The 18,799-nt window shown below is 38.7% G+C and overlaps 1 protein-coding gene across 1 annotated transcript in view; it reads left to right on the top strand.

Moving 5' to 3' along the window:
• Positions 1-14,956, top strand: part of LOC102700656 — a 32,229-nt gene extending 17,273 nt beyond the window's left edge. Inside the window, exons 36-63 of the mRNA XM_015841830.2 lie at positions 28-112; positions 193-510; positions 595-936; positions 1,016-1,502; positions 1,694-1,857; positions 2,454-2,613; positions 2,899-3,159; positions 3,962-4,150; positions 4,264-4,306; positions 4,389-4,513; positions 4,619-5,542; positions 5,610-5,683; positions 5,781-6,123; positions 6,204-6,302; positions 6,374-6,526; positions 7,133-7,314; positions 7,391-7,900; positions 8,936-9,113; positions 9,199-9,335; positions 10,098-10,224; positions 11,099-11,320; positions 11,399-11,758; positions 12,868-13,026; positions 13,104-13,379; positions 13,483-13,683; positions 13,792-13,844; positions 13,954-14,062; positions 14,241-14,956. Of these exons, the coding sequence (XP_015697316.1) occupies positions 28-112; positions 193-510; positions 595-936; positions 1,016-1,502; positions 1,694-1,857; positions 2,454-2,613; positions 2,899-3,159; positions 3,962-4,150; positions 4,264-4,306; positions 4,389-4,513; positions 4,619-5,542; positions 5,610-5,683; positions 5,781-6,123; positions 6,204-6,302; positions 6,374-6,526; positions 7,133-7,314; positions 7,391-7,900; positions 8,936-9,113; positions 9,199-9,335; positions 10,098-10,224; positions 11,099-11,320; positions 11,399-11,758; positions 12,868-13,026; positions 13,104-13,379; positions 13,483-13,683; positions 13,792-13,844; positions 13,954-14,062; positions 14,241-14,582 (6,623 nt within the window). The 3' untranslated portion in view covers positions 14,583-14,956. The remainder of the gene's footprint in view (positions 1-27; positions 113-192; positions 511-594; positions 937-1,015; positions 1,503-1,693; positions 1,858-2,453; positions 2,614-2,898; positions 3,160-3,961; positions 4,151-4,263; positions 4,307-4,388; positions 4,514-4,618; positions 5,543-5,609; positions 5,684-5,780; positions 6,124-6,203; positions 6,303-6,373; positions 6,527-7,132; positions 7,315-7,390; positions 7,901-8,935; positions 9,114-9,198; positions 9,336-10,097; positions 10,225-11,098; positions 11,321-11,398; positions 11,759-12,867; positions 13,027-13,103; positions 13,380-13,482; positions 13,684-13,791; positions 13,845-13,953; positions 14,063-14,240) is intronic.
• Positions 14,957-18,799: the final 3,843 nt, after the last annotated feature.

The following is an 18,799-nucleotide window of genomic DNA, read 5'->3' as shown; positions in this document are numbered from 1 at the left end:
TTTAATGAGATTGATTCTCTTTTCTAGGCAATGCGAGTGATCAAGTATACTCTTTTTGGCGACCACGTGCTCCATCTGGATATGCCATTTTTGGCGATTTCCTCACACCAATGTATTTGGTTGTTCTAACTATATTATATCTTTCCTTTTGTCTTTATGCAATAATTTTAACATTGATTATCTTTGTGTTAGGAATGGCTCTCCTACTAAAGGAGTTCTTGCTTTGAATACAAACATTGTAAGGGTCAAAAGGCCTTTGTCATACAAGCTAGTTTGGCGATCTGGCTCTCCAAGAACAAATGAACTTCAGCACAGTGAGAAAGATGTGAAGAGCACACCCCCTAATGTTGACCAGTTCTGCTCAATCTGGTTACCTATAGCACCTGTGGGCTATGTTGCAATGGGTTGTGTTGCTTCAATTGGAACTACAGAACCACCTTTATCTTCAGTTTTTTGTTTATCAGCTTCCTTGGTTTCTTCGTGTGGCCTAAGGGACTGCATTCCACTGAGGTATTATGAACATTACCTTTGAGTGTAAATTTTATGTGTGACTAGAGAATTCCACATCCATTATATCTTTCAATTTATTTTCAGGGGTAATGCCAACATGACATTCTGGCGGGTTGATAATGCTTTTGGTTCCTTTTTACCGGGAGACCCTGTACATATGTGCATGGATGGAAATGCATATGATCTTCGCCATATGCTGTTCAACAATGCGGATTCTTCCAAGACTAGCTCTATAGGGCAACACAGTCACAATGATGCTTCTCAGATACAGAGATCAGCATTGAACTCAGGTCGGCTATTTGAGACAGTAGCAAGTTTTAAACTAATATGGTCAAACAATGGCTCGTCTTCACCAAAAAAGCTATCCATATGGCGTCCAATGTTGTCTGAAGGAATGTTTTGCTTTGGTGACATTGCTGTTAATGGGTAAATTTTACAGTCAACTTTCTGATCTTCTGACTAAACTTTCTGTTGCATGCAACTGAAAAATACATTTTGGTTGTAGGTATGAACCACCGAATTCAGCTGTCGTACTTCGAAATTTTGGTGATGATACCTTTCTCAGAGCTCCTGAAGGCTATCAACTTGTCGGTCGGATTAAGAAGCACAGGGGCACTGAGGGTGTATCATTTTGGTTTCCTCAAGCTCCACCGGGTTTTGTTGCTTTAGGATGTGTTGCATCCAAAAGTTCATCAATGAAAGAAGACTTATATTTCTTAAGATGTATTAGAAGTGACATGGTGAAGGGAGGTCAATTTTCTGAGGAAAGTGTGTGGGATTCATCTGGAGCTAGAACATCTGAACGTTTTAGCTTATGGACTGTTGATAATGATGCTGGTACATTTCTTGTTAGAAGTGGATTTAGAAGACCCCCAAGAAGACTTGCTCTGAAGCTTGCTGGTCCACCTACATCGAGCAGTTCAGATAGCATAATTATTGATGCTGAAATCAAATCATTTTCTGCGGTTTCATTTGATGATTATGGAGGAATGGTAAGTCTGCATGTAATAATCAGTGGGCTATGCCTTATTTTCAGTGTCATAACTGTTCATCTCATGATGATTAATTTACTTATATTTGTGTTTTTTTTTTGGATAAAGGCCGAAGCCCGACTTTTCAATAAAGCCAGAAAACACTTATATTTGTGTTTGCCATATTCAGTTGCAATGTTTTCATTTTGCAGATGGTACCGTTATTTGGAATGTCATTTGATAGTGTTGGGTTTAGTTATCATGGGGGTCCTCAACATCTAAATGCTACTGTGGGTTTGTCGTTTGTGGCAAGATCTTATAATGACAAGTATAGTTCATGGGAGCCCTTCATTGAACCAACAGATGGCTTTCTTAGGTAACTCTTCCAGGAATTGAACCCTACGAGATCTTAATGATTCTTGTCATTATCCTTCCTACTTTACAATGTCTTGCTGTAATTTTTTTCCCAGTGGCTTAAGGCCGATGTTATTGAAGAAATTTTAGTCTTATATTCCCTGTGGCCAAAAGAAAAAAAAGAAAATGTTTTGGACATGTCCCAAGTCAACTTCAAAGCTATAAAAATGTTGGATTGGATGGGTGCATGAAAACCATATGTATAGTTTTGTTGCGGAAGTATTTTTTTTCTTCATAATATGGTACTAGCATTTCTGGGTTTCATAAGTAAATAGTAGTAGAATGACTGGAGGGAGTATGTTATTTACATGTTTGATTTTGTTATTGTTAATTGCCTGAGCCATCTCAGTCCAAGACTAACAGTACCAATGGTGCTGATGATGGGTTGACTAAACCTGGGTAATTTATATGACGTTGGTTAGTTCTGAACCAACCAAATGTCATATAAATTAAAAAAAATGGAGTATTAGTAGAGAACTGAATGAATGGCCGATTTTGTTGTTGAATTGTTGTTAATTTGTAATTTGGAGCTCCCTTTTTTTTTGTTAATGATTATAGGTACCAATATGACATGAACACACCAGGTTCTCCTGGTCAACTTCGTATTGCCTCAACACGAGATTTGAATTTGAACATATCAGTTTCCAATATAAACATGCTATCACAAGCTTATGCTAGCTGGAACAATATTAGCCTTGGCAATGAATTATACAGGAAGGTATGCCATCTATTTACAATTTTGACTGTATACTCAGTGTTCTTTCTAGTGTTGTCGGTTCCTCCAGCAGGAACTTTACAATTACTGTACCTCGGCACCCTGCTGCCGTGTAATACCACATGTACATTTCCTTTCCAATCTTAACGAAAATTAGGCTGGTTTAACTTGGGACCAGCTCAGCCAAAAAGAAAAGACTTAAGGATATTGCCATCTATATTATATAAGCACCTCCTTATTCTTGTGATAATTTGTCCACTGAGTTAGCTTTTTTTTAATGTTGACAAGGATACGTCTTCTACGAGCGAAAAGTCGATTCTTGATGTACATGAAAGGAGGAGTTATTATGTTATCCCACAAAACAAACTTGGCCTGGACGTGTACATTAGAACCACTGAATATAGGAGTTCAGATGTTACACGTCTGTCATCTGGGGATGATAAGTCTATAAAAGTTCCCGCTTCAAGGGATCTTCTGGATTCTCATTTGAAGGGGAGGTCTGTTAGGTTATATCGCTTGATGGTAACTGCTATTCTTGCTGATGCTGAGGTACCCTTTATCCTGCATTCGATTATGTGTGGTTTTATGTTATCAATGAAGAAGTATTCTTTTTTGTTGCATTTGCATTTTACTTGTTCTTGATGATTCCCACGTCTCCTAGCCAAAAAAAAATGTGAAAACTGCGGGTCCACATGCAAACACGCAAGAAACTTGAAAGAACCAAGTAGATACATTTAGCATCTTTGGCAACGCTATGTGCAAATATATCGATTCCATTCCTTATGCAACTATCGATAGTTTTTAGGTTACTTTCCTTCTGTTCACAATCCAAAGCCTATTTGCCACACAGGAATTCCAGTTGAATTTAGCTTCAATAAATATTTCCACTTGCTATGGGGTTGTTGAACCTCATCTGAATGGAAAATACATAAGCTTTACCTACCTTTCTATGTTTGTGGACACCTTATGATATTGTGCTTTCCATATGGAATGATTCTTGTGCCTCACTTTATTTTGTTGTTTTGTATGCCTTTATGCTAATATGCTTAGATGTACACCCTCCCTCAAATATTATGAGGACATTTAGAGTTTGAATTTTGTCCAACAATATAAGGACATCTCCACCTACCTAGTCATCTCAACCAATCACAATCATCCATCATTTAATTTTCTCACCTACTTCCCTATCTCCACCAATCACAACCCTATATTCTCTCAACCTTGAATCTCTCCAAAAAACTCTAAATGTCTTTACATTGTTGGATGGATGGAGCACTTAATTCTTGTTAAAATCATTTAATTCTTGTACAAGGAAAAAATTCCCACCATAAAACTTGGCTTTCCTTTCCAGATTAAGGTTGGTGAAGGATTAGCCACTGGTGAATATTTGGCAGCAGTACGGATCTATTCAGAAGATCGTATTGTATCCGGTGTTCAGCAACAAAGTGCTCGTACTTGTGCTGCTGCTGGAGAACAGTCTTCGCAAAGCATAAAAAAAGTGGAATGGAATGAAATGTTCTTCTTTAAAATTGAAAGCGAGGTATGTAAATTGGGAATATTTTGAACATGTATGGTGCATGTACTTGATGTGTATCTGTTCTGGTGATGTGGCTACCGCCTGACCTCCATATTTTCTGGTTTAAAACATTTCAGGATAATTATATTCTGGAATTCGTTGTCCTTGATGCTGGTGGAGGTTTGTAGTTTTGATGTGCAACATATTTCACCTCTCTTTCTTTTCCTATACATATTTGTTATATGTCGTGTTTTACTGACAGGCCAACCGGTTGGTATTTACTCTACTCCATTGAAGCAAGTGGTGCAGAAGCTCCCTTCTACCTCTAGTTCCAACTGTCCCAAATTTGATTTGACTTTAGGAGATCTTTCTTCAACCAAAACAGTGGTGAGAACTGGAGCTCAGTAGTTGGTCTCATAATAGAATGCAGGATGTGCTTCTGTCAGGTTTATCTTTTAAAGGTTGCATGACATTGCATGTACTTATTTGCAGGAACATGAAAGTGTTAAATCTAGTGGGAAAATAAGGTTTGCAGTTCTTATTTCTGGTAGAGCTAATGCACCACGGGGGAGCAGAGCAAGTCAGGCCACAAGCAAAGCTGGATACATTCAAATTAGTCCATCCAAAGAAGGGCCTTGGACAAATATGAAGCTAAATTATGCTGTACCAGCAGCATGTTGGAGGTTTGGCAATTGTGTAATTGCGAGTGAAGCTACAGTCAAAGAGGGCAACAGATATGTTAGCATACGTTCCCTTGTATCAGTTACTAATACTACCGATTTTATTATCGATTTGCGTCTAAAAGGACAATATTCTCGAAGTTCTCAATCAGATGGACATGGCGAGAGTTCTACTAACGATGATCAAATTTCTATTGGACTTCTAGAGCCTGGTTCTACTGTTCCAATCCCACTGTCGGGTATCTCGAATCCTGTTGTGCTTTACATGCTGCAACTAAGACCAGCAAATCACCATGAGCTAGTGCAGTACTCTTGGAGTGATGTCCAGGAGAAACACAGCCAAACTGAGTACCGCAATGAGGAGATCCTAGACATATGTGTATCTGATCTGTATGAATCAGAAAACTTACTGTTTTGTGCGCAAACAGATGGCACTTCCAGTGCTTTTCAAGGGCTATGGTTTTGCTTAAGTATAGAAGCCAAGGAAATAGGCAAAGATGTTCACACCGATCCAATATATGACTGGAGTATCATTATCAAATCACCATTGTCTTTAGCATACTATCTTCCCATTTCTGCACATTATATTCTTAGTGTGAGCCACCTTGATGAGGAAGATTCAAGTTGTTCTCAGGGTACCTTAAATCCTGGCGAGGTGGTTAAGGCCCAAAATGTTGATCCAAGGAATCCTTTGTACTTGTCACTTGTTCCACATGGGGGATGGACATCAACACATGTATGTAACTTTTTTTAGTTGTCTTAGATTTTTCACCAGTATTGACATGTTTCTTTCCTGTTTTAAGGAACCTGTTCCTATATCACATCCCACTGAAGTTCCATCAAAATTTATCAATTTAAGAAGTTCTCTATCTGGAAGGTAATATAGTTCAAACATGGAAATCTTGTGTGAATAATATTCAAAGCAGTTTAAGGTATGCACTTATCATGTTCGTACTGTCTTCATTCTTTTGTAGGATTGTACAGATTGTACTTGAACAAAGCAGTGATAAGGACAATTTGATGGCAAAGTCTATCAGAATATATGTTCCCTATTGGATATCTTTTGCAAGATTGCCTCCGATTAACTTGCAATTCATTGATATCTCTGGAAGAAAAGACAAGAGGCGCATTCTTGCACGCCCTCGTTCGGAAAGGAACGAGAAAATCATGTATGAATTACAACATGAAGAATTGGTTGAAGGATACACTATAGCATCTGGTTTGAACTTCAAAGGCTTAGGGCTCTCGGCAAGTGCCTGCAGACATGGGAGTGGACAGTTTGGATTGCTCAAAGAACTATCACCTCTTAGTGACATGGTTCGCTTGGATTATTGAATTCATCCTCTCCTTTTTCTGTGCATTGCTTCATTCTTAAGGTGTTTTTTTTATCTCTTCAGGATGGTGCTGTTGATCTTTCTGCCTATGATGGCGATGGAAATTGCACACACATTCTTCTTTGCTCAAAGCCATCCTCATATCAGGCTGTTCCAACAAAGGTAACTGCATGTTGTGTGCAGCTTCATATCATAAGTGTAAGTCAGTTGACTTCATCTCATTGTGCCAACAGGTTATCTATGTACGCCCATACATAACATTCACAAACAGGGTTGGACAAGATCTTTACATAAAACTTAGCATTGGGGATGAGCCAAAAGTCCTATATGCACATGACTGGAGGGTTTCTTTTATGTACTCGGAAGGAGAAACTGAAAAATTGCAGGTAGAGCATCATTCTTAGTGATAGATCTAGCACATTACTTGTATGGATGATTTTTTTTTCATGAAGCCATTATTCAGAACGACAAGTTTGTTACTACTTGCCTCCAGCCAAATCTTTTCTTGCCATCTAGTGTATTCGGTGATAGTTTTTTTTATATGTTGTCAGGATTATTATGCGCATGTTTTTTTCTAAATTATGTATGCTGTTAAGTTTAGTTGGCCCGATTTCTTTGTTTATTTCTTAGCTTATATTTGGTTATGCAAACTACTGTTATTTGAAAATCTGTGGCTATATGAATAAATGATTAGTACAGAGTATTGCCACTTCAAAACAGTATCAATATAGGTTATGTATAACTTGCTCAAGGACAAGCTTACAGTGGATTTGATGCCCCTTTTGCCTTCCACACTCATTGATCTTAATTTTTCTTATTCTTATTATTTTGCTTATGCAAACATTATTTATGTTAATAAGAAGACTAGCATGCAAATATCACATTATTTATGGTAATTGTGTGGATCCATTTGCTTTCTCATTTTATTCTTTAAAATATTGGTTGAACAATTCAATGCATTTATGTTGCAATTGCAAACTGTCTTTCTGAAGGTCCGGCTTGTGGATACTGACTGGTGTCAGCCTCTGGATATAGTAAAAGAAGACACCATTGTTATAGCAATGAGAAAGCAGGATGGTACTCAGAAATTTATAAAAGCTGAGATACGTGGCTACGAAGAAGGTTCAAGATTCTTGATTGTATTCCGTTTGGGGCCATCAGATGGACCAATAAGGTAGTAAGAGATTTTAATGGCTTGCAGAAACATGGTTCCCATTTATCTAACTAAACCATATCATGACTGCATGCAGGATTGAGAACCGAACAAATAATACAGCTATCGGTATTCGCCAGTCTGGTTTAAGAGAGGATTCTTGGATCCAAGTCAAACCACTTTCAACCAGAAAATATTCTTGGGATGATCCATATGGACATACAACTTTTGATGTTAACATCCAGCAAGGAGATGTTACTTTGTTTCAATGTGTTGACCTGGAAAACCCTGATGAAAGTTCCACTGGTTTTAGAGAACATCACCTCAAGCTCAGTATAGTTGAGACCGCTGATGTTAAGATATTGAAGTTTGTTGATTACCCAAGAAGACAAGAGGGAGAATACAGATCTGATCTGGGTGATCAACAAGCCTCGCCAGTGATGCAAAATGAGACAGATACAGGTGCTGCATTATTGGAACTTATTGTTGAACTTGGAGTTGTTGGAGCCTCTTTGATTGATCATAAGCCAAGAGAACTTTTGTACTTACATCTGCAGAAGGTTTTCATCTCATACATGACTGGTTATGATTCTGGTACCACTAGCAGGTACGGTTGCCTACTAGCATATGATTCAATCAATTAAGTTGGCACATATGCATGGCTAATGATTGTTATTTTGGTTAAAGCAAGCAGTTGGGAAATTCTGAAACATACTTATTGCTTAGTTTTTGGTTGTGCCTTTTTTGTTATATTTAGTTCTTGAAGCTGATGTTTTGACAAAAGATTTGGTAGAGACAGCTTCACCATGTTGATCTGGATATGAATGTAGTTTTCAGTTTGGGTATGATGGTTCATGTGTTGATTTTGTTGGAGAGTAGAGGGCGGGAGATGTACTGCACAACTGGATTGTTGTATTGAGCTTCGAGGAGCCGGTATATATAGATAGGACATAGGAGTTCAAGAGGTAGATATAAGTAAGGAAGGTACTAGAGATAAGGAAAGACTCTAATCAAAGTATCAAATTAATCCTATCCTAATAATCCTCTAACTACCATATACTCTTAACAGATCTCATACAAATATTTGGCATCTGGCATGTCCATGTTGATTTCATAGAATTATTTGGTTTTGGCATGTTCGTTTGGTGTACTAATGTAGCTGCTTGTTTAGGTAAATCACATCTCCTTTCATAACTCTAGTCATGGTACAGCAATTTTTTTTCTAGCTGTCATCTCTAGATAATGGTTGAACGGTTACGACTTACGAACAGCACAGCTTAGAACTTAGAAGTTAACCCGTTCGTCCATGAATACAAGAACACGGAATTTGAATGTGTCCAAAAATATGATGACACCCTCACCTACTTCCTCATCTCAACCAATCACAACCATCCATTATTCAATTTTCTAACCTCCTACTCATCGTAACAAATCATAACTATTTCTTACCCCTACCTTAATATCTCCAAAAAACTCCTACATTCTTATATTTTTGGACGGAGTGAGTAGTTTCATAGCATCTTTTTGATATGCTAATTTTGTATGCAGTTATGCACCACTGAGTTTTTATGATGATAATCAATTGACCATATTCTACAAGATAATCAGTTTATTATGCTGGTTCCTGATGATAATATTTCAGGTTTAAGTTGATTATTGGCCATATGCAACTGGATAATCAATTGCCATTGTCAATAATGCCTGTTGCTTTTGCAACTGAGAGTATACCTGATCCCAACCATCCTGTTTTTAAAGCAAACATCGCTGTAAGCAATGTAACTTCAAATGGTATTCAAGTCTACCCACATGTCTATATCCGGGTAATGTTTGTTACTGCAAGTTTTCTGACAAGCAAAGCCAAACACCATTTGTAATACTAAAGATGGAATGCTTCGATTTTTCTAGGTAACTGATCAAACATGGAGGTTAAATATTCATGAACCTATCATTTGGGCATTGGTTGATTTCTACAGCAATCTTCGTTTTGTCAGCACTAACAGCAGCTCAACTGTAACAGAAGTGGATCCTGAGATACGGATAGAGTAAGAAACTAAGTCACTTTGCCATCTGAATTTCCATATAAAATGTTAGATGCAGAATTTCGTTGCTGACATTTGTTTATATTGGAGTTGTTTCTGTTACTAATGCATTACCAATGTGACACATCGAGTTGTACACCAACAGTGAGCACTGAAATTTGGAGTTCTAAACTTGCATTGCACTGTTATCCTGATAGAGATGGTTAGCATTTTCTATGACCAGCATTTGAGCACAATGTAAGGTGTAAATCTGAAGATGGATCAGTAAGATAGTTTTGTGGCGCTTGTAAACACTGTACTGTTTTCCTTTTGCTTCTTTTACATACCAATTTTATTCCACTAAGAAAGAAAACAACACTTCCATGTTGGTAGGGGGGGTTCGGCACTATGGCTTCGTTGCAATTTTATTTTCTTTCATGGAGTTCTTTATGGTGAAGAATGTGTGTGCTACACTATTTTGATCATGAATCCAGATAAATCTAGGCCTATTTAGAGCCTTCACCCTTAAAAGGGGAAAAGAAAGTTGGGAGTTTTCTCTTTTGTTCTTGGACGCAAGCACCACTGTTCTATGTGTGCTTCATTCTACTCCCACCTAATAGAGTGGTAGAACTCTTACAGTAACACATTTACTAACTATTGTCTTCAGGTGGTCTGCCCCAGTGTAGCGGTGCTCTTATTGTTATGACAACTTTTTTTAGTGTGTGTATGTTTGAGTTAACACGGATACCACATGACATACTGAAAAATCAATTTTATAATTTTCAGGCTTGTTGATATATCGGAGATAAGGTTGAAAATATCTCTGGAAACTGCGCCTACTCAAAGACCACGTGGTGTCCTTGGCATATGGAGCCCTGTCCTATCAGCTGTAGGCAATGCACTTAAGATTCAGGTAACCTGATGTTACTCACTGGGATAAGAATTCAAGAACCAGATCATAATAACTTCAATACATCAAAATTGTTTGACCCCCCCCCCCCTCCCCCCCTCCCTCCTCTCCTTCTGAGTTATGCCAAATTGTGTAGTGATAGTCAACACAATCTTACCTGTATTCTCAAATCGGGTAGTGAGTAGTTCTTTTTTTTTTTGACGCTTTGTTGCCTAGTTTGTCCTGATGATAAACTGGGTTGCCATCGACTAAAGAAAATGTATAATCTTTAAATCTTAATGAAATTTAGGCGCCCAATCTTTGGGATGGCCCCGCAAAAAACACACTCTCTTACCTATTTATTTAAAAGCCATCTCCATCCCTTTTCTCAGTGCAGCATCGGTGTAGTTATCATGTGTGGTGGATGACTCTTTTCATATAGACCAATCTGACAGTGTTCTTTGGTGGTTTCTGTCCCATACACTTTAAAGAAATTTGATTTTGGTTGTGCAAGAATATTTCATATGGTTGGTTGCATGTAATATTTGATAGATCAAACCATGAGCTGCATCAGTGTGATCTCTTAAATAAGATGACAATATCTAGGCTTACGGTAATCATGAGCAAGCTATTAGGCTTAGTTTTTATTTTGTGAATAACAATATGAAATGATTACCTTTATGATGGTGTTAAGACAGGCATTTTCACCCTCGGTATGCTCAACAATGTAGGATACCTGTATGAGAGGGTTAATCTTGAAGATGTATGCTCAACAATGTAGGATACCTGTATGAGAGGGTTAATCTTGAAGATGTTTTTATTTCTGAACTATGGCATGTATTTTCAGTCACTTATTAGCCCTGCAAACTGAAATTACTTCCATTGATATTTGCCTTAGGTGCATCTGCGTAAGGTCATGCACAAAAGGCGTTATATGCGGAAGAGCTCCATCATCCCTGCAATCACTAACCGAATTAAGAGAGATCTGATCCACAATCCTCTGCACCTAATTTTTTCAGTAGATTTTTTTGGAGTGACAAAATCAACTTTGTCATCACTTAGTAAAGGGTTTGCAGAGCTCTCTACTGATGGGCAGTTTCTTCAGCTGAGATCGAAGCAGGTGAAACTTCTGTTCTTGTGGTTCACTATCCATGTTTATGTTAACTGTACCAGACAATTCAAGTTAAATGTGTTTCAGGTTTGGTCAAGGAGAATCACTGGTGTTGGTGATGGACTAGTTCAAGGAACTGAAGCATTTGCTCAGGGTTTAGCTTTTGGGGTTTCTGGTGTTCTAAGAAAGCCAGTTGAGAGTGCCCGACAGTATGGTGCAATTGGCGTTGCACATGGTCTTGGCCGTGCTTTTGTGGGGTTTATTGTTCAACCCCTAAGTGGGGCCTTCGATTTTTTCTCATTGACAGTTGATGGAATTAGTGCCAGCTTTATGAGATGCGTGGATATTCTGAATAACAAGCATGTCCCTCAGAGGATTAGAGATCCTCGTGCTATACACCGAGATGGTATAATAAGAGAGTATGACAAAGTACAAGCTGCGGGCCAGGTGCATTGGTTTTCCTTATCGTTTTTTCTTTGTTCGATTGAAATTGCATTACAGATACAACTATAGAAAAAGATTGTTATGTGAAATTTTGGAAATGGTGACGGTGTATTACCGCTGGCACTTAAGCATGTTGAAACCGAATATTCTGCTGAAACTTACTTCTACTCCTAAAAATGATGTCTTAAAACTATCTTGAAATAATTTCCTCTCACTGTCAATATTGTTACAAATATTCTCACGAAAAAAATGTTGTTATGAATGTATAGAATGAGGGTACTTGGTAGAGAAGAGAAAGATCTGTAGGAGACATTAGGGGGGAGATGAGACTTAAAGATTTCTTTTATCCCATGCTTAGTTATTGTCAATCTGGTCATCAACCTTTTTAAGGCAGGAACCCACCTATAACAATTTTAAGCAGTAGATAGTAGTACTTATTATCTCTAGTACAAATTCCTTAATACTTGTCTATAATGCAACCCCTAATAGTTATACTTAAACATAAGCCTATATGCTGCATCACTGCTACTTTTGGGGGGCTATGTGAGTGTCATTGATGCCTTGCTGAGTGGCTGCAGTAGATGACAGTGCCAGTGTGTCCTCCATGCGTGATAGATGTATTTGCTTTCCTTGATAACCACTTGCATGATAGTCTCTGCAGATATGTTGCAGTAGAGAATGATGGTCAACATTTTGTATTGGACTTATGAGAATTGTTTCAATAAGCGGTAGTTTTCTTGAAAGAATTTAGGTGGTCGCAATTACTGCTGAGGGCCCATAATGTCATCTGTTCATCTACTTCTTTGAGTCTCAACTCCTCACACAATGGCCTTATCATGACCTTTGGTACCCCCCCTAATGTAGTGTTGTGATGCATTTTTATGGTTGAGGTGACTCAATATTATGTCTGCAATCAAGACCATATAGTGCCTTTTGCTATCTATTCAATATACTTTTGGTTTAATTGAAACAAAGGACATTTTGACGATGACCTAGCAACCAGTGCCAAGTTTTGAACAAAATTAAGCTCTCAACATATTAGTACTAGTTTTTACTTCAGTTGGAGAGTATTGTTAATGCTACACACTTAATTCGAGCATTCAATTGTCCAGATGGCCCTTTACCTAGCAGAGGCTAGCAGATATTTTGCATGCACGGATTTATTTCGGGAACCTTCGAAGTATGCATGGTCTGATTACTATGAAGATCATTTTATTGTGCAAAATCAGAGGGTTGCTTTAGTAACTAACAAGCGAGTGATACTGCTTCAGGTGAAGCCTCTCTATGACTGATTCTTGTAGTAAATTGCTTTTAAATTTTGACTAAATTCCAGTGCTTTTTTGTGTAGTGTGTGGATCTAGACAAAATGGACAAGAAGCCTTCAAAAATACTTTGGGATGTTCCTTGGGAAGAGGTACTTACATTGGAGCTGGCAAAAGCTGGGTATCAGAGGCCTTCACACGTCATCATACATCTGAAAAACTTTAGGAGGTCCGAGAACTTTGTAAGGCTTATAAAGTGCAATGTTGATGAGGAACATGAACCTCAGGCTCTTCTACTTTGTTCTTCAATACGGAAGATGTGGAGATCTCACCAGGCAGACATGAAAGTTGTACGCTTGAAGGTCTCTCTCTCTCTCTCTCTCTCACACACACACACACACACACATGCACGCTTGCAATAAGGCAAACAACTGAACTCAATACTTCTGAACAAAACCAAAATAGGTTCCTTCAGGCCAGCGCGAGGTATATTTCGCATCAGATGAAGATATGAGGGAGTCCCACAGTTTTGCTAGGCCTTTGCTTAGCCCAAGGGGAGCAGTAAGTAATGTTGAGGAACGACTTATTAGTGATACAGTTAACTTCCAGAAAATTTGGAGCAGTGAACAGGAAATCCGAAGCAGATGTAAATTACTTTCAAAGCAGGTAAATTATCTTCATCTGCCTTATGATCAAGAGATAATATTGCTGTTTCTTTTTTTGCAATATTCATGATATGCTCTGTTCAGACTAAACCACAAGTTCTTATTCCAGGTTGCAGACGATGGAAGGGTGTTTAGCATCTGGAGACCTCAATGCCCTACTGGGTATGAAATATTGAAATGAGACCTGTCACTCGTTCCGTTTTATGCTTATCTTGGAATAAACTTTGCCTATTTTACTGGTTGCTGTAAATATCTAACTTCTTAATTTTAGGTATGTTTCAATTGGAGATGTTGCTCATGTTGGCACTCATCCACCGCATGTTGCTGCTCTGTACAAAAATGTGGGTGGGAATTTTGCGCTGCCTCTTGGTTATGACCTGGTCAGTATTTAAGGATATATTTTTCTACCTGCCACTTTTGGTTAATTCTGAGCTTGTGCTAAATATACTTTTTAAAACGAGAAATATTGGATCTTATGGTATCCTTTATTTTACTATATATAGATACTCTAAAGTTGGATGTGCACTTCTGTTCATCTTTTTTCTCCCTTGCATATAGGTTTGGAGAAACTGTGCCGAGGACTACAGGAGTCCTGTATCGATTTGGCTTCCAAGGCCACCTGAACGATATGTAGCTCTTGGATGCGTGGCTGTAAACGCTTTTGATGAGCCCGCTCTTGACCATGCTTTCTGTGTGAGTGAGAGATTCGCAGAAGATTCAGTGTTTGAGGAGCAAATTGTATGGGCTTCGTCAGATGCCTACCCATGGGGGTGCTATGTTTACCAAGTTCAGAGCAGGTCACTGCAATTCATGGCGCTTCGGCGGCCAAAAGAGGATTGTGAGCTGAAGCCTAAGAAGGTATCAGAGTCTTATGCCCAGCAAGCATTGGAGAGGTTATGAGAAGCAAACGTCACTTGTATTAGTGTATAAACATGTAGAGTGATGTACATAACATAGGTATATACATGCGGGCAAGAGAAAAAAAAGTCGGGAACAGGATTAGTGCAAGATCTCTCGGAGGTGCGAGTTTCAGGTTTGCATTGCACCCATCTGTTAATCCATTACTCTGCTTCTATCTTTCTTGTCACTTGTGTCAAAGGCTCAGTACATCGAGCCTTCTACTATACAGTTGGTCTTCTGGTAAGCAAGCTGAAAAGCTGTCGTGTAAATTTTGTACATGTAAATTTTATTGAGCCTTGCTCTGCAGCCTCTAGCTCATCAGTCGCTGGGCTGCAATTTCTGTTGCTGTATCTGCATAATATAGTCGTGGAGGGTGAACGACGGTTGCCCGGTTGAAAGAAAACGAAACATCATTATAAGATGTTGTGGTCGATCTCCATAGCTGAAATTCAGTTCCGCTTGTCTCTTGCAAGCGAGTGGGGTGCTTTTTTTAAAAAAAAAAAATCTCAAGTGGGGTGCTTTTGGTACCAGAAAATGTGATCACAAAGTTCAGGCGCTGCGTGGTAGTAGCTAACTAGCTAAGGCTATGCCCGTGACTAGTGGTTATAGCTACGTCGGAGATGACGTGGATGTGGGCTGTGTCTCGACTCTTGAGAGGCTCCGCGGAGCTCAGTGTCTCCAACGTGTATTATGTGGGGGCAATTTAAGCGTGTTTTAGGTTGGGGATATAGTTTATATGTGAGATGTATAATTTATTATTTAGCAGACCATATTGAATTGGACGGGGTTTGGCCTATTACTAGTTAACGCTATTGGAGTTGGTCATGTAATGGCATGAACAATGGAATGATTTTAATAAAATAATCATTTGCTACGTTGGGTGAGGTACTTTAGGATACATGCAACTTTCGACCGGATATTTATGATTCAGCTCTTGTAATACTTCTAATTAGTGAATTAGTTACTATATTTACATTTTAAACCTTGTGTCAAAATAAATATATAGATAAATAACCTTTGTCCTGTATAGATCTACATGTCAGCCACCTGTTACCCATTTTTTCCTTCACTCTCTCTTCCTTCCTTTCGCTCACTCAAATCTCTTCTCGGGCTACCTTGCCCTCGTTGCCTTCCTCTTGCCGCTGGTGTTGAAAGGCAAAGGCAACGATCGGCATCAGCAGATCAAGCTTCGTGGTGATGGATTATCAACGAAGGCTCGTCAATTTCCGGTACTTTTCTCCATGCCGTCATCCCCTCTCTCCTTTGGATTTGGATTTTGGAGGCGACAAAACTCACCCAATGTGGCATATGGCGGTGTCATAGGCCTCGCCCTGACACTCCTTAATGAGGCCTTTTTCCCATCTACAAGATGCAGAGACGTGAGGTTCTCTACGGGGTGTTGTTGTCATTTGAGCTACGGCTATAGCTTTGAGCTGAGACCACTTGCCATTTAAGAGCACTTAGCACTGTGTATGCCCTAATCAAGTGTGGATGGTTGGTGATGAGCTGAAGCACTAGACTCAGATGAAGTATTGGGTTTTTGCCCTAAGGATACTTTTACGTTCTCTTCTTAAAGATACACAAAAGACAAAAGACAGTCCAAAAGACAATGGCTTCCTTGCTTGGAACTTTTTTATTTTTAAAACATTTTTATTAAGTAATTTTATTACTAAACCTTAAATAAAAATATTTACACCGTATAAACCTTTTGTCACGCCACCAACAATGACGTGACAAGATAACGTTGTGATACAATCTTGTTGGCGTGGCAGGTCTGCCATGGCAGAGTCGGTGGCGTCTCATGCTGCAACGTCACCGACATCATACCAAAAACTCTGAGTGACAGCGTTGCCTTGCTATGACATTGTTGGTGGCGTGGTCAAAAGGTTTATACGGTGAAAATATTTTTATCCAAGGTTTAGTAATAAAATTACTTAATCAAAAGTTAAAAAAATAGAAAAATTCCCTTGCTATCAACAAGCACCACTGACCCCTTTAGCTTTTTTTCTGGGAAGTAACTAAATTCAAGCAAGTGTCGTAGCAAAATGATCTTTTGACAATAGGACGTGTCCAACACCGCGCTTATGTTAGTTGCCTTTGAACTAGACCATATATCTTCTATCGATCACCGTCTAGGTTTTTTTTAAGCGTTTATTGATATTAGATGATTATATCAAAATGATATAATTACTCCAAGACTACTTTCTATGTTTTCGGTCTTTGGATGCACACGAAACTAGACGCATACTTTCCCATTTATCGCCAGCTAGTTTTGGAGCTAACGAAGAAACGGAATGATATCCGTATAGGAAGGAGGAGTACGTCGATCGACCAAGATTTTTGTAGCAGGATAAGCACGCACGCTCGCCGTCGTGTGATCCCGACAGCCCAACTATTCCTCCTATCGTATAATACTAGGAGAGCGAGTATCCATCACTCGCCCTGGGTTTCACGCTTTGTTCGGATCAGGTACCTGATCTGCTCTTCTCGCTCCCGGAGGACGCATCACGCACACACAAATACACAACCCGATAGAGCCGGAGCCATCTGATTCTGATCGATCGATGGCCACCGTGGGTAGCTGCTGCTGGACGTTGCGTCCCCGTAGCCGAGTAGCTCCGGCACGTAACGCCGGTGGTCCTCGACGGCGATCGAGGCAGACCGACGGCGAGAGGAGAGGAGAGAGCCAAGGACAGAGATGGCGACGACTCACTCCCCTGGAAGCTAGCTAGCTACTACACCTACTACTCGTCTGAAAAGCTGACAAGATGTTTTGTATCTATACGCGCGGTATGAATACGCTCGTATAGACTGAGAGGGGGAGGAAATATCGTCAGGTAAGGGGGAACAGCTGGAACGTCCTGCTTCAGAGTTCGAACAGCTTGAATTTTTCAAATGTATTCGATGGAGAAGTCCTTCGTTTTAATCGATTGGGCCTGACACGTTCTAACATCCACTTTGCTTCCTTGAGATCAAGTACCTTGGATGTCAGCAGACTTTGCCACCTCGTGTTTACCGGCCTCATTTTTCACTTTTTATTTGCCAGAATTTAAGTTGTCAGCCTTAAATTTAGAGTTGATTTTAGAGATCTTTATCGTTTGAAATCGTTAAGAATACGTATATAAAAATTTTATTATTAGCTATTTTTTTGTTTAAAAATATGATGATGTTTTTTAGGTTAATTAGATCATGTTAATATAAATTTACCAGTTTTGAAATATACTATTACAATTCGACTACTTTTTTAGGGGGATGGGGGTGGAGACCATGAAGAGGGTTGAGCTACTTGCCAACTATGCTTACATTTTGAGATCCATTGATCACTGAACAGATCGGTTATACTGTCTGGGCTGCACCGAGCTAGTTCAGGGTTGATTCATAGTAACCCTTTCTCAATAATGCAGGTTGTATAATGCAGTCTCCTCAGTTATATTATACACAAACATGCTTGATAGGGGTGGAAAATACACGACCTATCCTTTTAGTTACGTGTTGTGGTGGTACAATAGCATTATGAACCGCTCCCTCCATTCGAGAATATAAATATTTTTAGAATCCAAGATTTGTGTAAAAATACATTGATTTTCATGATTCCAATCAATCAAACGTTTATATTTTGGCACAGAGGCAGTAGTCAAATTAATTACTTGCTACTTAGAATATTCAGAATTACCTCTTCCATATTATAAAATGTTGTCAAATTAATTACTCGCTACTTAGAATATTCAGAATTACCTCTAATATTGTCAAATTAATTACTTGCTACTTAGAATATTCAGAATTACCTCTATTTCATATTATAAAATATTAAAGTTCTATCTAGATCATATACATAGTAATTAGTCCATAATAAATATAGACAAAGTTAAAACATCTTATAATATGGAACATAAGGAGTAATATATATTTATGGCATCGATTTATAACCTAAACATGATTAATCTGCTTGCCCTTTAATATATTTTATTTTTAGCCTCTATTTCGACAATACCGCTTCTGAATTTTTCAATATTCCAGCAGTACCAATATTATTATCGTTTTCGAGTCTATTACGTTTTGGATGCTAGAGGAATTTGTTGGCGAGCATTGTTTGGTCAATATTCTTTCAATTATTTTGAACTGGCAAAAACAATAAAAACTAGAAAGGACGACGCAACACAACAAAAAGAAAAAAAGAAAGAAAGAAAGAAAACCAACAGCGACAGGCATTAGGCAGG

The sequence above is a fragment of the Oryza brachyantha genome, chromosome 10, assembly GCF_000231095.2.
Source record: "Oryza brachyantha chromosome 10, ObraRS2, whole genome shotgun sequence".
NCBI lineage: Eukaryota > Viridiplantae > Streptophyta > Magnoliopsida > Poales > Poaceae > Oryza > Oryza brachyantha.
The sequence above is the reverse complement of the archived record's forward strand: the minus strand, read 5'-3'. Positions and strand labels throughout refer to the sequence as shown.